Genomic DNA, 18519 nt, shown 5'->3' on the forward strand with positions numbered 1-18519 from the left:
GGTTGCTCACTGCTCTCCAGTGCACCCTGCTGGACCTCTCTGCCTATTCACTTTCATCCCACTGACTACAGTGTATAGAGCATCCTAATTAGACACTCAGATTTTTTTTTCTCTGTGAATTGCCTAGGTATATCCTCTTTTGCCCAATTTTATTATTAGTTTTATTTTTAAAAATCACATTGTAGGAACCCTTTGTATTTTATAGCTATTTCTAGGAATAATTCATGAGGAAATGATGGAGATATAAAGTTCTTCACTTGTTTATAATAGTGAGGAATTTGAAAAATAGCCACATGTTCTAGTTAAACAATAGGGGACCAGTTAAATGAATCATAAATATTCACGTAGAGGAGCACCATGTAAGCTTAAAAAAATCATGTGCTGAAAAAATATTACTCAACATAGGGAAATGTTTGGAATATATTTCTAAATGAAAAAGGCAGACTGTTGAACTGTTTATATAGTATAAATCTATTTGACTTTTTAGAAAACTACGAATATGTATATGCAGGCATAGAAAAAAACCTGAAAACTTTCTGTCACAGAATAATAACAGAGATCATATTTCAGAGTGTTGGGATTGAGTGGTTTTTATTTTTTGATGTGTGGATTTTTTTACCCCCAAGTTTTTTGCCTTGAACATACTTAGGAAGAAAGAAAGCGTGAGTGAGTGTGTGTGTGTGTGTGTGTATTATCAGAGAGTCAGAGATAGAGAGAGGGAGAAAAGTTGCAAGTTTTCTAGAATAAATCAATTGCATATTATTGTTGTTGCATTTTCTGGGCGCCTAGTATTACTATAATATTGTGCTAGGTCTGAGGAAAATTCAAAAAGAAATCAATCAGAGACACATGCGTTGTAACAAATGTGGTGTGATTTAGTGTTTCCTACGTGTTAGGCCTTGTGATGCGTGCTAGGCCTGCAAAGGTGAGCAAAACAGGTTTGCTAGTGCTTGGATCTAGTGCTTGCCTCCCAGGAGCATACTGTTTAATTGATGAAATTAAGCCACTCACAAATGAAAAAGTTAATGGTAACAAGTTCAGGGTCCAAAATAAGAGACAGATATAAAGTACTTTCAGATAATAGGCGACAAAGTCCTGAGCAAGTCAGTTGAATTAAATTATAGGATGCTTTCTTAACTTTAAAAAGGGAAAATGGGATGTAGGTGGGTGGAAAAGGAGAGAAAGGTCAAGGATCAAGCAGAGGAACCGTCAAGTCCAAAGAAATGGAGGACTTGGTCTTAGGTTAGGAGGTGATCCAGCTGTTTGTTCAGAATAGGGCTTCCTAACAGGAGCCCAGGTTTTAGGGGGATATATAAACCCTGACGCTATGTATAAAAATGTCATGTGCATGTGCCTTTTTCACGTTTGAGAGTCCATAATGTTCATCAGATTCTCAGAGGGGCTCTGGAAAGTTTAAGAACCAAGGACCTAGTAGGATAATGAAAAGTTAGGCTGGCTTAGTCGGCTGGTGGGGAGCATGGGTGGTAGTTGGGAGGCTCTCGGTGCCAGGTTGAGGAATTTAATGTCGTAGAGGGAAAAGAGAGCTTCCGAGAGTCATTAACAGTAACAGCTGTAGCGTAGTTTGACCTTTTGAACGTTATTATTTTCTCCCTAAGAGTTGTCCTGGCTAAATTGTCTTTTCCCCTGATTTTTTTTTTTTTTCTTTTGTAGGCGGTATACCTGGGGACTCACCAAGAGTCTGTGCACCCTGCAGTCTGTCCCCATCTCTCCTCCTTTTACCACTGCATCACTAGAGAGTAGTTTCTGGGAGCGATGGCTTTAGAGAAACTCCAAAATCTCTTCCATCCTAGAGCTGTCATTGTCTGTAACCTGCGGGCTCTGACTAGAGTGAAGGAAATGACATTTAAAGGGCAATAGAAATGACATTAAAGACATTTGGAGTAGAGATCAGTAATTGGGCCAGGAAGAAGAGAGATTTCATTCTTCAGTTTTGAAAGCTGATAATTTATTAATTTATGAAAGACCAAGTTGCCATTTTAAATAGTAACTGAGCCTTGGCTCCTGTCAAAAAAGGTGAGAGAGCTAAAAACCTACCTGCACACACTTCAGACCCATCTTGCCTGAGTTCTTGTGCATTCATGAAGAAGTGATCAGACTTGACAGAAGAGTTGGTGGGAGTATTGGAAAGTACGAGATGGGATGAGTTGAAAATTCTTTTCAGCTTAATTAAATCTGTTTTGAATGTGACAGCAAAGCAAATATTTGTTTGATATATGCATATATACACATGTATTTTATATACATATAAACACAGCCATATATATTTTTTTTTATTGAAAAGCATTTCACTCTAAACTCACTTCCATGGGGCTTTTGGGTTATTCTCACCACCTCCTCCCTAACTCGCCATTCCAGCTGCTCACCCCCTCACTGTGAGCTTGGCAGGCTAGGCTGTTCCTCGTCAACAACATTATTTGCCTTTTTAAAATACTCCCTTCACTCATATTTTCTCTAATTTGGACAGCAAAGGAAGGCGTTTCACAAAAAAAACACGTTACTCTAAGGAAGTAGGAAGATAATATTCAGGGTTGGGATATAGAGTTAAAAGGAGATAATTTGCTGGAAGGGAAAAAGAGAAAATCCAAAGGAAAGAATGAAAGGCACAAGCCCCGTCACCTGGAGACCCTGGTGGAGGGGTTGCCAGGCCCTGCAGCGTGGCCCCGGCTGTCTTCCAGGTGAACAAGTCAGGACTTGGAAGGAACCCTACTGGGCAGCTTGGGTTCACCCTCTCCCCTGCCACTTACTCCCTTTCCTCTTACTCTTGGATTCTCTTCTGCACGTTTGAGATGGCCACATAGCCTCACATAGAATTCTTCAGGAGATAGTTTTACAGAAAATCCTTGTCACATGGCTCCCCATTTGTTTACTCTTGCAGTTTTTTTTTTTTAATCTTTAAACTTTCTATGCCTCACTCTCTTGCTAAATGTCCCCTCTCCTTTTGTCCCTTGAACTAGACCTACTAAGAACCCAAACACTGATAAAGTAGCTGATCAGCGGTGACTACAGTAGAAATTAGAGACAGAGCTGTGGCAGAGAGCCCAGGAACCTGACATCTGGTAGGTGCTCCACAAAGAATTGTCGAACAAGTGAGTGGATGGAGCCAGATTGCCTGGGCTCTAGTCCTAGCCTCTTACAGGGGCTAATTCCATAACCTTCCCATGGCTCAGTCTCCTCATCTGTAAAATGGGGAAGCTCATGGAACTGGTCTCATAGGGTTATAAACTAAATGAATTAATACAGTGCTTAAAATAGTCCTGGATCAAGGTAAGTTTTTCAGTGAGCTCTAAGCTCTTATTATTTGCAAGCTCAGAATCAGAACACTTGAGATGTAGACATAACAGTCTGTTGTAATAGAAACTAGAAATGTAACTTATAGATAAGTCACTCTTCAGGTCACTGGTTTCATTCCCTCCATTCCACCCAAGTTGACCCTTCTTTCTTGGCCTAGTTTTTTCCTTGGATTTTCCATAACACCAGACACTCCTGGTTTTCCTCCTACCTCAGTAGGCACCTCTTCTTAATCGCCATTGTAAGAGCCTTCTCTGTTTATTCCACCTTTATTTTTTTTGATGTTTCAATTTGAAATAATTACAGATTCATAGGAATGAATACACAGAGTATACAGAGAAGGCCCACATACCCTTCAGGCAGTTCCCTCCAATGGTAACATCTTCCGTAACTCTAGTAAAATATTAGAGCCAGGAAAGTGGCATTGACCCAGTCTGCAGGGCTTGTTCAGATTTCATCACCTTTATGTGCTAACCTTAAACTGTTTGTGTACGTGCGTGTGTCTGTGTGTATGTGTAGTTCTATGCAGTTTTGTCACCTGTTTAGTTTTGTGTAATCACCACCAGAACTGCTCCATCACCACAAGGCTTCCTCATGCTACCTCTTTATAGCCACCATCCCTCCCAAACCCTAAACCCCGGCAGTCATTAATCTGTTCTCCATACCTGTAGTTTTGTCATTCAAGAATGTTTTATACATGAATATGTCACCTTTGGGGATTTTTTTTTTTTCATTCAACATAATTTCCTTGAGATCCATCCAAGTTTTGAGTCAATTAATAGTTGATTCCTTTTTATTGCTGTGTAGTTTTCCATGGATAGATGTAGCACACTTTGTCTAACCAGTCACCCTTTGAAGGACATTTGGGTCATTTCCAGTTTTTGGCTATTATGAATAAAACTCCTATGAACATTCATGTCTGTATACAAAATTGTGTATTGTATGAACATAAGGTTTCATTTCCCTGGGTAAATAAATGCCCAGGAGTGCAATTGTTGGGTCATATGTTAAGTGCATGTTTAGCTTTTTAAGGAACTACTGAACAGTCTCCCAGGGTGGCTGTACCATTTTACATTCCTACTGGCAATATATGAGTGATCCTGTTTCTCTGCCTTGCTGGTATTTGGCGTTGATACTTTTTATTTTAGCCATTCTGGTAAGTGTGTAGTGATAATCTCATTGTGGTTTTAATTTGCATTCCCTAATGGCTGATATTGTGACCATCTTTTCATGTGCTTATTTGCCATCTGTACGCCCTCTTTGATAAAATGTCTTTAAATATCTGTTGCCCATTTTCTAACAGTTTTTTTTAACTGTTGAATTTTGAGCATTCTTTACATAGTCCAGATCTAGACTTTTGTTGAATATGTGGTTTGTAAATATTTTCTTCCAGTTTTAGCTTATCTTTTCTTCCTCTTAACAGGGTGTATTAGTTTCCTATGGGTGCTGTAACAAATTACTGCACTTGATAGCTTAAAACAACACAAGTTTATTCTCTTATGGTTCTGGAGGCCCAGGGTCCACACTGAGTTTCACTGCGCCGAAACCAATTGTCAGTGGGGCTGTGCGCCCTCTGGAGGCTCTAGAGGAGACTATGTCTCCTTGCCTTTTCCGGCTTCTAGAGCCACATTCCTTGCTTGGTTCATGGCTCCTTCCGCCATCTTCAAAGTCAATAGCATAGCATCTTCAACTCTCTTGTCTCTGCTTCCATCATCACAGTGCTTTATACTTTATGTGTCAAATTTCTCTCTGCCTCTCTCATAAGGACACTTATGATTGCATTTAGGGCCACCTGAATAACCCAGGGGAACTTTCCTGTCTCAAGATCCTCAACAAATACTTGATGGATGAAAAAATGATTTGTCTCTCTTGTGTACCCCAGGTTATGTGTCATCCTAAGCTTATTTTATTTTATTTTCCTTCAATTAATTTTTTATTTTTGTGAAGAGAAACAACACAAAGCAAAACTGATCAAAATATTTGAACAGGAACTTCACAGGAGATATCCAAATGTCAATAAGCTTACGAAAAAATGGTAAACCTCTTAACTCACCAGGGAAATGAAAATTAAAACCACAAACACTACCTCATATCCATCAGAATATCCAAAATAAATAATATTAACAATTCCAGTTGTCAGTGAAGATGTAGAGCAACGGGAACTCTCACACACTGTTCATGGGAATGTAAATTATTACAACCACTTTGGGAAGCTGGCAGTATCTATTGTACTAAAGGCAAACACACACATAGCCTCTAACCCAGTAAATTTACTGTTAGGTATATACTCAACAGAAATTAATAGTACCTGAAGAGACAGGTATAAACATGTTCATACGGCATTATTAGTAATAATCAAGAAGTGGAAACAACCCAAACATCTATCAACAGATTGTATAAATAAACTGTGGTATATGCATACAAAGTAATATTATAGGGCAATGAAAGTGAACAACAGTTACAGGAATGAACATGGATGCAACTCAAAAACATATGTGAAACAAAAGCAGCTAGAAACAAAATATATACGCCGTGAGTCCATTTATATAAAGTTCAAAAACTGGCGTAGTTAAGTCAGAATAGTGTTTTAAGCTTACTTTAAATTTCATTCTTTGTGCGATGATTGCCTTAACTGCACCAGTACTTAGTCTCCACCCTCCCCAGCTGTCAGTCCTCCTCCTGGCTTTCCTTTCTATAGTAGCCTGTGGTACATTTGTATATTTATTTGTATGTAGCCACCAAACCTTGGAACTCTTCAGTCTTTCAAACTTTGCATAAACTGGGTATGCTTTAACTGTTTTTACAGAACTGGGACAGCACTAGCCTGTGGGTAGTTCATGACACAATTCTGAAGAATGCGGTCTTATTGTTTCAGATACTGTCTGTTTACACCTCTCCGTGCCCCAGCTCTATCCCACCACTCCAGATGGGAGAGAAGTACAATATGCTCCCACCATGTGCCTCTCCTTTCAGCGCTTTTGGCCAAATGATAAGTGTCAGTTGAGCACGCTTGAAGCAGCTAAGGAACCCATGCTGGCATTATGATAGGACGTTATTGCTACTATACATAGTGTAGCTGGGAGCAAGAGGCTAGTGCAGGAGATAGAACACACTGTTTTCCACTAAGTCTTCAACCTGGCACTTCATATGCCCTATGGTGTGTGAAAATACCTCCGCTTAAATGGGAGTCTTGTCTTCCAAAGGGTCTTCCGACCTGCCAAAGTAGGAACTGCTGTGCCTTTCTAGAAACAGCTGTATTTGGGTTTTTTTAACTGTAGTGAGGTGGCAGTGATTGTATACTAGTCCAAGGGTTGCACCCGTTTAAGGTTCTCTCTCACCTGTGGTATCAGGGCATCCCAGAGGTAACCTGCTTGTTTTTGCTCTCTGCCTGAAGAAGTATTCCTTAGCTGTCCTGGGTCCCGGAGCTGCTGGGGTTCCCTCAGCCATAGCACTAGAAGAAAAATGGGCAGCCTCTGAGAGAGGGGAGACTTTGCAAATATAATAATTGGTTTGCCATTTCTGGGGTGGTGATGGGACTATGCCTAAACTTATTTTTCTCATTTGTGTTTTTCAGTTGAGGTGTACTTCACATACAGTGAGATGCATAGGTCTTAAATGTATTGTTCATTCAGTTTTGAGTGATGCAGACATCTGTGTAAGCCACATCCTTATCAAGATAAAGTTTTCACCACCATAGAAAATTTCCTTGTGTCCCTTTCCAATCTACACATCCCCTTTCATAAAGCAACCACCGTTGCAATTTCTTTCATCGTAGTTTAGTTTAGTCTGTTCTAGTACTTCACATGATTTGTGTTTGACTTCTTTTACCTTAGCATGTCTGAGATTCATCCATGTTGTTGTGTGTATCAGTAGTTTGTTTCTTTTTATTGCTGAATAGTATTCCATTGTGTGAACATGCCACAGTTTGTTTATTCATTCTTTTGTTGATGGACACCTGTGCTATTTCCAGAGTTTGGCTATTATGAATCAAGCTGTTACGAACATTCTTTTACAAGGTTTTTTGGTGGACATATATTCCCTTCTCTTAAATAAATACTTAGGAGTAGAATAGGCTATATGTTCACAGGCTATATGTAGGTTTACTTCTTAAAGAAACTTCCAAAATGTTTTCCAAAGTGGTTATGCTATTTCTTTGTATAGAGTGCTCCTAAACTTTTATTGTCTCACTTAGAGCAGAAATTGTGGGCACAGGGAGATATCCAGTCTGGTCACCTTTATGCTGTTGAAACTCTAGAGGATATTTTCTTTAATTTTTAAAGAAACAAAAAAACAAGTAGAATTTCAACAAGGAAAGAATTTTAACAAAAGATTTATAAATGTTACTTATTCTTCTACCTCTTTGCAGATATATACACTATCTCAGAAAAGGTGCATAGACCCTGGCAATTAAAAAAAAAGAGTCAATAGCAGTCTTTTGATTACTTCTGCTTCCAATGGGAAGAAAAAAGTCAGGGGGCTCAGGACCCATGAAGGGGATTTGTTCCTGAGTCTCCTTAATATGGATACGACAGAGAACAAAGGCACTAAATACTAAAGTATGTTTGAGAAAAGGGAAAGCTGACCTGCATTTCTTTGTTCTGGTGTTTGTACATGTGTGTACTGCTCAGGCTGCATCTTTTCTCTCCTACCATCTTTTCACGTTTTGAACATTACCTCTTAGATTTTCCATTTTGTCTTTCAGGCCAAAGAAGCCCTAGAAAATATTGAGGTTCCTGTTGGCTGCCTTTTGGTCTACAACAATGAAGTTGTAGGGAAGGGAAGAAATGAAGTTAATCAAACCAAAAATGTATGTGAGTTGAATAGTATAATTGCAGACATATGGAAGTGATGGTAGGTGTGGAATGAATTTATCGTAGTTGACTAGAAGATGGGTCTGTGTAGAGTCCCGTGAGTATCAATGGAAGGATGGTTTCCCTAAACATCTCTTTTTTTGAATGCCCATTTTTTTATGATGATAAAAGTGATACATGTTGATTTTTTTAATGAAAATTCTACTTTATAAAACACATCAATTTAATTCATATCGTATCCATTAGTACCTTTAAATAATGCATTCCTCCTGGAAAATTAAAAAGTCACCCTCAGTTGATAGCTATGGAGGTATAAAAAGATTGTATAAAGGAAGCTATTCCTAAATCAGATAATTCAGTGAAATACAGTCTCCACCACCTGCTGTCTCTAACTACAGGTACACTTTAAAAGCTTGTGTGACTTTAATTTATTGTGGTTAGGTTGAGAAGTTCATGAATTAAGGCAACACTTCCTGAACATGGTATCACAACAGTATGCCACAGTGAGTATAAATGAAGTATCAAGTTTTAGGATTATAAAAAGTGCTAGGTAGACCCAAGGATAGCTTATAACTTTAATACCCCTCACACAGACCTTGATCTTACTTGGGAGCCAGAGAAAAAGCTGGTGTTGGAACTGGTGCTGTGAGGACTTTAAAGTTCATCCATCACATCTATCAAAAAGAAAACTCAGATTTAGTGAAACACAAGCAAAATAGGAACCCAGCTACACGAAGCAATTGTTATGTGGATATGAAAATGCTTATGAGATAAGTAATAAACCATAATACAGCAATTAGTGAATATACAGATACTTATGCAGGAGTGGAATTTTGTGTTTTAAATAATTGTCATATCTCCCTATGTGTATTTTGTAGTTCAGTACAATATCTTTAATGTGAGATCATTGAATGTCCTGGCAACATCCATCTAAACCCCCAGTGACCTGGGTTTCTTCCACACCTTGAAATTAACCTGGATTTATTTTTAGTTTTCTATGCTCTATAGAAGATTACCCTATAATCACAGTATAGAAAGACTTTTGACCCCAAATGAGGAGACCCGAATCCTACTTTTGGCTCTGATACCATCACCCTCTGTCACCACCACCATCACCTCTCCCAGCTGTGTGTCTTTAGTAACCTCCTAATGTAGCTTAGCTTCTGGTTCTTCAGCAGTAAAAGAGTTGATTGAGATGATTTAGGTCAACGATTATTTCTTGAGAACTATGGGGACATTTGATTCAGTAGTTCTGAATCTGATTTTTAAAAAGCACCCGAGTTGGGGAAACTTTTCTTTTTTAAGCTCCCCAGTTGGTTCTGGTATGCAGTCATGTGTGGGAACCTCTTTGCTAAAGCACCTTCCAGCTCCGAGTTTATATTAATTCTGGGCCAGCAATGCTCCCATCTGCCTCTGGCTTCCATGGCACCTTGGCCACTGTGCCAGCACTTTCCACACCCTGCCCTGTGTCACAGGTAAATGAACACCTTTCTGTTTGTCCCATCAAATTTTATGCTCGTTGAGGACAGAGACTTTTTTTCCCACAAAGAGTTTAGCACAGTGGCTTATACATAGTTGACACTCCATGTAAGTTTATTGATAAACATGATTATCATGAATATTATAAATAATTATCACATAGCAGAGTGCATATATCACGTTATGTGTCATTGTGCTTCATATAATTCAGATTGCTTTATGAGTTGTAGATACCAGTATATCCAGTATTACATTGGGGAAACCAAGGCTTGGAGAAGCTATGTAACTTGCCCAGGGCTGTATAATCAGTAACGTCACAGTCAGGATTCAGATTGAAGTGTGGTTGATTCCAGACTATGATTTCTCCTGTACTCAACTACTCCCATGAGGTATCTGAGACTGATACCAAATCTCTGCTTCTCTCTAGAGTCTGCCAGTATATAAAATCTCATCCCAAAGAAAATACAAGGGATGCCATTCCAGTGATGACATTCTAAATATAGATTTGCTTAGAGTGAGGTCAGTGACAGCGTTGAAAACATATTCGTAACTGGAACATATGCTTAGGAAAATTTCAAGTGTCCCCTGAAATATTCAGGAACCATAGACACATCTTTTTTTTTTTTTTTTTGAGACTTATCTCTCTATGGCATTTTAATTGAAAGAGTGTCCCCTAAAGTACTTAGGTACTTAACTAAAAATAGAGCATAATTCGTGTGGCATCTCAGATTAGGTGTCTTTTGTTGGTGAGGTTATGGTACTTGAACTAGGAAATACACTGTCAACTGCTAAGGGTGTCCTGAAACCTTTATTCGCTAAAACGCTGGCAGAAATGATAGGCCTATTTTTCATATTTACTTTTGAATATTTGTAAAATACAGTTACATGTAGCCAACAAGGTCAATGCAAGCACCTCTTCTTTCAGGCTACTCGACATGCAGAAATGGTGGCCATCGACCAGGCCCTAGATTGGTGTCATCGACATGGCAAGAGTCCTTCTGAGGTGTTTGAACACACGGTGCTGTACGTCACCGTGGAGCCGTGCATCATGTGCGCAGCCGCTCTCCGCCTGATGAGTATCCTTTGACTTCATGGGTTAATGTCTCGTACTCTTCCTGTGAACTCGAAAATGGCCAAACATTATAGTAGAAACATAACCCATTTCTACTACATGAAAACAGAGACTTATGAAACAAATTATAGGAGGTGCACATTATAAAATACAGTATCCCTTGGCCAAAAAATTTTTAGGAAAGATTTTTGAGTAATAAAATTACCTCATTTTTAATATCAATAAACATATAACTATTAAGCAAGCTAGAGCAAGAAACACATGACAAACTGTGATGTAAAGATAAACCATAAATTAGATTATAAAACAGTGTGCATAGGAAAAGATCTGAAGACTATGCATCTGTTTTGCCTTTAGTGAAGAGATTATAGGTGATTTAAAATTTTTCTTTCTCTGTTAATATGTTTTTATTGTTTATTTTTGCCGTGAATACCTATTACATAGAAGGCTTGAAAAATTTTAAGTCAGAAGTAAATACAAAGTAAAAAATAAATCATTTATGATACTATAATTGTAAATAAATGGGAAATTGATAAAGTTACAGCTCTTTGAATTCTGTCTTTCACAGAATAAGCGACACAAATACTGAATACAGCAAGTCAACCTCTGAAGATCTTTTAAAAAATTATGTGATAATTCAACAACTCAATTTCATACTTGCATATTTTTATGTACTTATTTTGCTGTGTGTGTGAATCATTTAATAACTTTAAAAATAATAGAGAGGGTTTTGAGTATGAAAATATGTACAATTTCTACTTTATAAGCTCTCTGCCCATCCTGCCTTCCAGAGTGGCTCTGCTTTAGTCTGGTTTGTACTAGGTCACAGGTTGTATTTGTTTGAGGAAAGAACAGGGAAAAATCTATTATTTTTAAGAGGTGAAAATCCCTGGATTAAATTCCTGCCTCCTTTCTGGCTCCAATTCTCTAATGATTCCAAAAAATCCTCTAGGAAAGATCAGAGAGAGCACCGAGCTCTGAGCATTCAGCAGCTACACAGTCAGTTTTCATTCCATTTGCAGTTGTGACACATTAGTTTCTATATTCTTTAAATCTCTTTCTTTTGTGTAACTGGACTGTATAACTGGATTTTTAAGACGAAGCCTAAGTTTAATTTTTTTTTAATAAGTGTGGCTATTTTTGTGATAATTTATTTTTTGGCTGCGTTGGGTCTTTGCTGCTGCTGCATGCAGGCTTTCTCTAGTTGTGGCGAGCGGGGGCTATTCTTCGTTGCGGTGCGCGGGCTTCTCCTTGCAGTGGCTTCTCTTGTTGCGGAGCACAGTCTCTAGGCACGCGGGCTTCAGTAGTTGTGGCTCGCGGGCTCCAGAGCGCAGGCTCAGTAGTTGTGGCGCACGGGCTTAGTTGCTCCACGGCATGTGGGATCTTCCCGGACCAGGGATCGAACCCGTGTCCCCTGCATTGGCAGGTGGATTCTTAACCACTGCACCACCAGGGAAGTCCCAGTTTAATTGTTTTTAAGAGTAGCATGGGCTTTCCTCTCCAGGCTAGCTGGTATAAACCCACCCTAGTTTTGTCACGATAGGCACTTGAACTGCACACTCTTTGTAGGACCTTAATTCTTCCTTAGAAATCCCGCTGGTTGTCTATGGCTGTCAGAATGAACGATTTGGTGGTTGTGGCTCTGTTCTAGATATTGCCTCTGCTGATCTACCGAATACTGGGAGACCATTTCAGGTAACATGAACTGTTATACTTTTTCTTTTTTTTCTAATTACTGTGCTCTCACTATGGGCTTGCAAATAGTTAGCGTGTGCTCAGTACACCAAGAAGCCACGCTAGAACCGGGTGGGCTCTCGGGACCTCTGGTCAAGGTCATTGATGCCTCAGTGTAAGACAACAGGTAATCATTTCCAGGTGAGTGCTCAGCTCTCTTAATTAACAGAATCCCTCCAGAAGGAGAGTCCCCAGCCTTCTGAGTTTTCCTCTAACAGTCTTCACCCATGCCTTCAGCTATGTTTGAGGACCCTACCACTGTGGGCGTTCTCCATCCATGCGTGTGCCTGGCTCCACGCTGTACCAAGTTTGTGTGAGGCTCGGTGACAGTAGATGCTATTTACAGTGAATGTACAATAATTTTGCACAAAGTCAGTCGTTTTGCTTCATTGCCCTGTACTATTTTTGGTGTCTAGCAATCAATACCTGTTTTCATTATTTTTTTTTTCCCTGCCTTTTTAATGTTGCAATTTCCCCCAGGCCCAAGAATCCACTTAGAAATTCTACTTTCCCTTTAACCTTGCCACTTCTCCCAACGTTTTTATGTTTAAGGCTATGAGCAATAGGAATTTATATTTCAGCATTTGGTCTGTAGACAAATACCAGTTTCCATAAACTGGTTTGATTGTTTTTTCTCCAGATGTAAGGTTAATCCTAAAAGTATTATGCTTTAATAAGAAAAGGACGTAACAAATTGCTGGACATGGTGGGTAGTTAACAACAAAGACCTCAGATATTCTTGGGAGAATATTAAGTACCTATGAAGGGCTAAATTTGGCTGAATCCCACTGAGAACAAGATTTGGAAAACATTCTATTTTGAGTTTTCCCAGCTGAACATTGGCTTTCTTAACAACTCCTGCACTTTTGAGAATAGATGACTTTTAACATCACATCAGAAAAGAAATTGTAATAGAATGATGGAGAGTAAGCAATACAGTTAGCTTGATCATTAAAAAAATCTGCAAAGTGATTTGCTTTTTCCAGTTGCTTCTATCAGTAGCTCAAATTTTGCTTACATAACTCTTTGCAAGTGAATTGCTGACTCTACTTCATTTATGAAAAAGATCTAAAGAATTTCTCAAAGCTTCTGGGCAGAACAAAGATGAGCTATTGGATATCAGACATGGGGGAACATTTTTGACCAACATGCCGGTGACATTGAGTGCACACCATCCTCTCCTGCACGTCCCTGCACAGAATCCAACAGGATCTGGTTGAACCAAACAATAAGTTCACTTGCAGTGTGTGTACCTGGCCAGATTGGCTCCATCAAAATGAATGGCCATGGTTTGAAGCCACATCTCCAGATTTGATGCCAAAATATGGGGTTTTTTTTACAGTGTTTTGAGATTCTAGAGAAACTATCAATACCCCAGGCTTCTGGATGCTGTGTTTTCTTCTTTTATTTGGCTGGCTTAGGGTGTGGGTAGGGGTGAGGCGGGAATTTGTGGGAGGTGCGATGCTGTTTTTGTATTGCAGAATTATAGATTCTTTTAATACTGTATTATAAGCAGCATTAAAGTTCATAGAGGAGACCTACAGAACTATTCTTTTCAAAGAAGTTGGTGATTAATTTACTTTACCTGCCTTGTGTAAAAAAATTATTTTATAAGAATATGTGCTTTTTGTTAAAGCCACAAATTTGTAGCTATACTAGATGCCCGAAAAGATTACCTTGGTAGCTTAGAGGGATCCAGTTTCCTTCTCCACCTGTAACTCAGTGGGTCTGGTCCCTGAGTGCACATTAGAATCACCTGGAGAGCTTGGACCCAAGCCTGTGCTTGGTCCCCATCCCAGACCCACTGAATCGGAAGCCGTGGAGCGAGGGGGAGCATTGGTATTTTTTTCAGTGAGCTCCCAAGTGATTCCACTGAGCAGCCAAGGTGTAAAACCAAGGTTCTGACTTTACCTGAGAGGAGAGTGCTTTGTGCAGCTGGGTGCTCCTGAGACAATGAGGAGAGGTGGGGGACCTGGGGGACAGGAACACTGAACAGTGTAGGAAACGCCGAACTCACCAACATGGTTAGAAGATGAAGTACTGAGAAGCCAAGGGAGGAGAGGGTTCTAAAGAGAAGCAAGCGTAGCCAGTAGTCTCCACGACTGCAGAGAGTTGAGGAGAGTGAAAAGACCAGTGTTTTGGTCAATTTGGTCAGTGTTTTGAGCTATCTCTTGAGATATCTAAGAGGGCAATCCTGGGAGCACAAGCCGGTGAGGATGAGGTTGAGGAGGAACCGAGAGCCGCAAAAGTGACGGCCAGGATTCGGGAATGTTCTCTGGGAGGAGCAGGGTATCAGCTTGCGTGGGGGACAGGGTAGAAGGAAGATGATTGGGGTTTTTTTTCCTAGCTTTATTGAGATATAATTGACGTACAGCATTGTGTGATTATAAAGTGTACAGTGTGATGATTTGATGCATGTATATAGCAAAATGTTTATACCACAATAAGGTTAGTTCATACATCCTTCACTTCACATAACTACTATTTTGTTGTTGTTGTTATTACGTTATGGTGAGAATACTTAAGCTCCCCTCTCATAGCAACTTTCAAGCATACAGTACAGTATTGTTCTCTATAGTCACCATGCTGGAACTTATTCTTCTTATAACTGACAGTTTGTACCCTTTGACCAAAGTCTCCCCATTTCCCCCACCCCCTCCGCCCCTGTCAGCCACCATTCTACTCTCTGTTTCTATAAAGAAAGTATTGTATATATGGTCATATATATATATATGAATGTTATTCAGCCATAAAAAAAGAAGGAAATTCTGCCATTTTCAACAGCATGGCTGGAGCTCAAGGGTGTTATGCTAAGCAAAATAAGCCAGAGAAAGACAAATACTGTATGATCTCCCTTACATGTGGAATCCAAAAACATCGAACTTGTAGCAGGTTGTTTTGCTGGGGAAGGTTTATGCGGGCTTTGTGGGCCCAGGCAGAAGCCAACTGAAGCACAGGAGACAGGGAGGCTCATCTTGAGCAGTGGACCACACTCGCCGGCCTAGTGCTGGCTCCATCCTCTCCTGGGCACTGCTTCCAGATGGAAGATTCCCTGGAATCTCCTCCATTCATTGCACCACTTCGTGCACCTCCAAAGGGGGTGGCGTATCAAGTCCAAACTCCTTCAAAGCCCTATATATTTTGACTTTGTTTTTATTGCTTTAATTTCTTTCCTTGTGCTCCCTTAATAATCACCCCACCCCCATCAGTTGGTTTTCTCACTCACAACCTAAGCCTATTCCTACTCTTTCCCTGAGATGATCTGCTCACTCTTTTTAAATATTCTCTATCGTTAAGGCAAGTTTAAGTTTCATCCCCCTGCTGTTACTACAATTTCTTACTCTTTCACATGTTGATCGCTTCTCTGAAGGAATCTACCAAAGATAGAACAAACTGAACACTTAAAAAAAAAATCCTTTGTGTTAAGGATCGACTGATTTTTTTCTTTAAAGAGCCTGAGGGTAAATATTTTAGCCTTTGTGAGCCACTGACATCTCTGTCACATATTATTTATTTTTTTAACCCTTTAAAAATATAAAAACCATTCTTAGCTGACCATTTCTAGCTGTGGACTGCCAACCCTAGCTCTATAGAATCAAACACTTAATGGGCCACCAGTAAAGAACAGCAGATAAAAATAGCTTAGTGCTTAGTGAGCACTTAATGATATGCCAGGTATTTAACAGGGGTTATATTATCTAATCTCATTTAATCCTCACAAAATCCTTTTGGGTTAATTGCTATAATTCCCTGTATTTTACACATGAGGGAACCGAAGCATAGAAAGTTTAAGTATCTTACCCAAGATCACATAGCTAGTGATTTGTACTATGATCACACAGTAGTTGATTGAGAAATAATAATTAGTTGATCGAGAGAGATGTTTGAGACCATATGTCTATTTTTTTTTTTGGAAATATGCTTCCTTACCCATGTTACTAATATCCACAAGGCGTGTTAACATTGGAAATGTGTTTACATAATTATGTATATATTGCAGTTTTTGTGGGATACAATACACATTTTCCTAGGCCTACATTCATTCTCAACTTTCTCGTTTCATCAGTGCATCCCTGGATATCGGGCTGAGGAAGCAGTGGAGATGTTAAAGACCTTCTACAAACAAGAAAATCCAAATGGTCAGTTTTCCGCTACTGTATGCGTGTACTTCACTTAAATCAGTACGAAGAGAGTCTGCACGGGCCTACCTCTTCATTTTCTCTTTTTCTTTTCTATTCTTTTCACAGCACCAAAATCAAAGGTTCGGAAAAAGGAATGTCAGAAATCCTGAACTTGTTCTAATGAAAGACTCGTGCTCCTGGATGACATTCTTGGACAGAAAGCTGTTGACATTGTTGAATCGTATGTTTATATATTGTCCTTAATCCATGGGAAAATGGTTTTTCATCATTTGCTCTGTTAAGGGAACAAATTAGCACTTTTAAAAAGTCTGACAACTGCAAACAACTCCTAGATTTTCCACAAGCTGGAAGAACATTTTTAAGAAGGGGAAAAATTAAAGATTGATGTTTTAGAAATTAGTAAGCAGTGCCTGCTCTTCCTGCCAAAATCGTTATGCCCGGTCCAGGAAAGTGCTGACTTTCAGAGGATGTGTGTATCTGGACTCAGTTACCTGGTGTGTCTGCATGGAGCACGGTGCCCTATGGACACCTGGTCCAGGCCTGGCCTTTCAGACTCGGACCCTTCATTCTTGGCAGCCACTATGTTCTCCCAGGGTGTGGGGGGCAGGGTGTGACTTCCTTGGAAATTGTATATGAATCATATACATATAGACCGTGATTCTATGGTCCTTAGAGCAGATTTTTGCTTTTATAAAGCATTTAGAGAAAATACGTACTGTTAAAACAAGTGCTTAAGTATCATTTAAAAATTACAGCATCCTGCTATTGTAAAATCTTATTTATGCCTTCTTTGAAGATGAATAGTCTTAACAGTAAAAGAAATGCATAAATGGACAACTCCTTCTTTGTTATTGAGCAACTATACTGTGCCAGGCTCTGTTTGTTCGCTGAAGCAGTGAGCAAAACAAAGAATCCTGCCCTCATGGAGCTCATATTCTAGCAGGAGGAGACAGATAATGAACATAACAGATTACACAGTATGTTAGAGGGTGATAAGAATTATGGCAAAAAGAAACAGAACAGGGTAGAAGGGGTGGGCATGCCATTTGGTGGTGGGAATGCTGGTTGCAGAATTAGGGTTCGTTTCATCTGAAATCAAACACAGTTATTTCTCTTTATAAAAATTCAGATTTAGAATTTAAAATCTAAAACGTAAAAGGACTTCCCTGGAGGTCCAGTGGTTAAGACTCCTCACTTGCACTGCAGGTGGCAAGGGTTCCTTCCCTGGTCAGGGAACTAAGATCCTACATGCCGTGCAGTGCGGCAAAAAACAAAACAAAACAAAAAGCAAAACTAAAATGTGAAAGTGTGAGCACAACCCTCAAAGGGTATCCACAGCAGGAAGTCCCAGGTATCCATGCTTCCTGACTGCGGCAGGGGTTGCCTCTGATGAACTGGAGCTTTGCAGAGCCATGCTGGGATGCTCTGCATCTGCCCAGAAGGGGGCCTCACTGTTCCACCAGAAGCCCAGCTCCAGGCCCTGGAGGGCAGCTGCTCCGTTGCATTTCTTCAGTGGATTTATTTCCTTGATGCAAAGCATCTGTATTTGTTGGTTCTGCCATTTGAGCGATGTCTCTGACTTGTTTGTTTTGAATTACATTACAGGCTGGAATGTAATTGTGGTGAAGTATTTTTATATTGCCAAGAGTAGCAGTTAATCACAGTTACATGCTTCAGAGGATTTATAATTGCTTGGTTTTGTACATGTGTGTTTTTATCTGCATTTGAGAAGTTTTATGGAGAAGAATATGCATGATTTTAAATCTATAATAATGTTACATATACCTTCCCTTCAATTTCACCTACTTTAAAAATGATCTCATTAAATTTTAGTGCTTTGACTAGGTTATTCCTTTTTACCATTGGTCATGATTCATTTCTGCTTCTTATGCTTTTCTGCAAGCAGACTTCATTGCACTTATTGTCTTCGTGTCATTTTCTTGGGGATTATTGGTAGATAAAAACCCTGGGA

At 39.5% G+C, this 18519-nt stretch overlaps 1 protein-coding gene across 2 annotated transcripts in view; it reads left to right on the forward strand.

Moving 5' to 3' along the window:
• The window catches only part of ADAT2 (adenosine deaminase tRNA specific 2), a 57846-nt gene that overhangs the window by 4160 nt on the left and 35167 nt on the right, over window positions 1–18519 (forward strand). Inside the window, exons 2-6 of one of the 2 annotated variants that reach the window (XR_009702897.1) lie at window positions 8012–8116; window positions 10525–10675; window positions 12260–12366; window positions 16472–16544; window positions 16653–16767. Coding sequence is in view for 1 of the 2 variants with exons in the window: in XM_061207255.1 (XP_061063238.1) it covers window positions 8012–8116; window positions 10525–10675; window positions 12260–12366; window positions 16472–16544; window positions 16653–16696 (480 nt within the window). In the remaining variant the exon portion in view is untranslated. Of the gene's footprint in view, window positions 1–8011; window positions 8117–10524; window positions 10676–12259; window positions 12367–16471; window positions 16545–16652; window positions 18166–18519 lie in introns of those variants that run through there. The other variant, XM_061207255.1, reaches the window with a different exon arrangement.

This window comes from Eubalaena glacialis, chromosome 12 (assembly GCF_028564815.1).
Source record: "Eubalaena glacialis isolate mEubGla1 chromosome 12, mEubGla1.1.hap2.+ XY, whole genome shotgun sequence".
NCBI lineage: Eukaryota > Metazoa > Chordata > Mammalia > Artiodactyla > Balaenidae > Eubalaena > Eubalaena glacialis.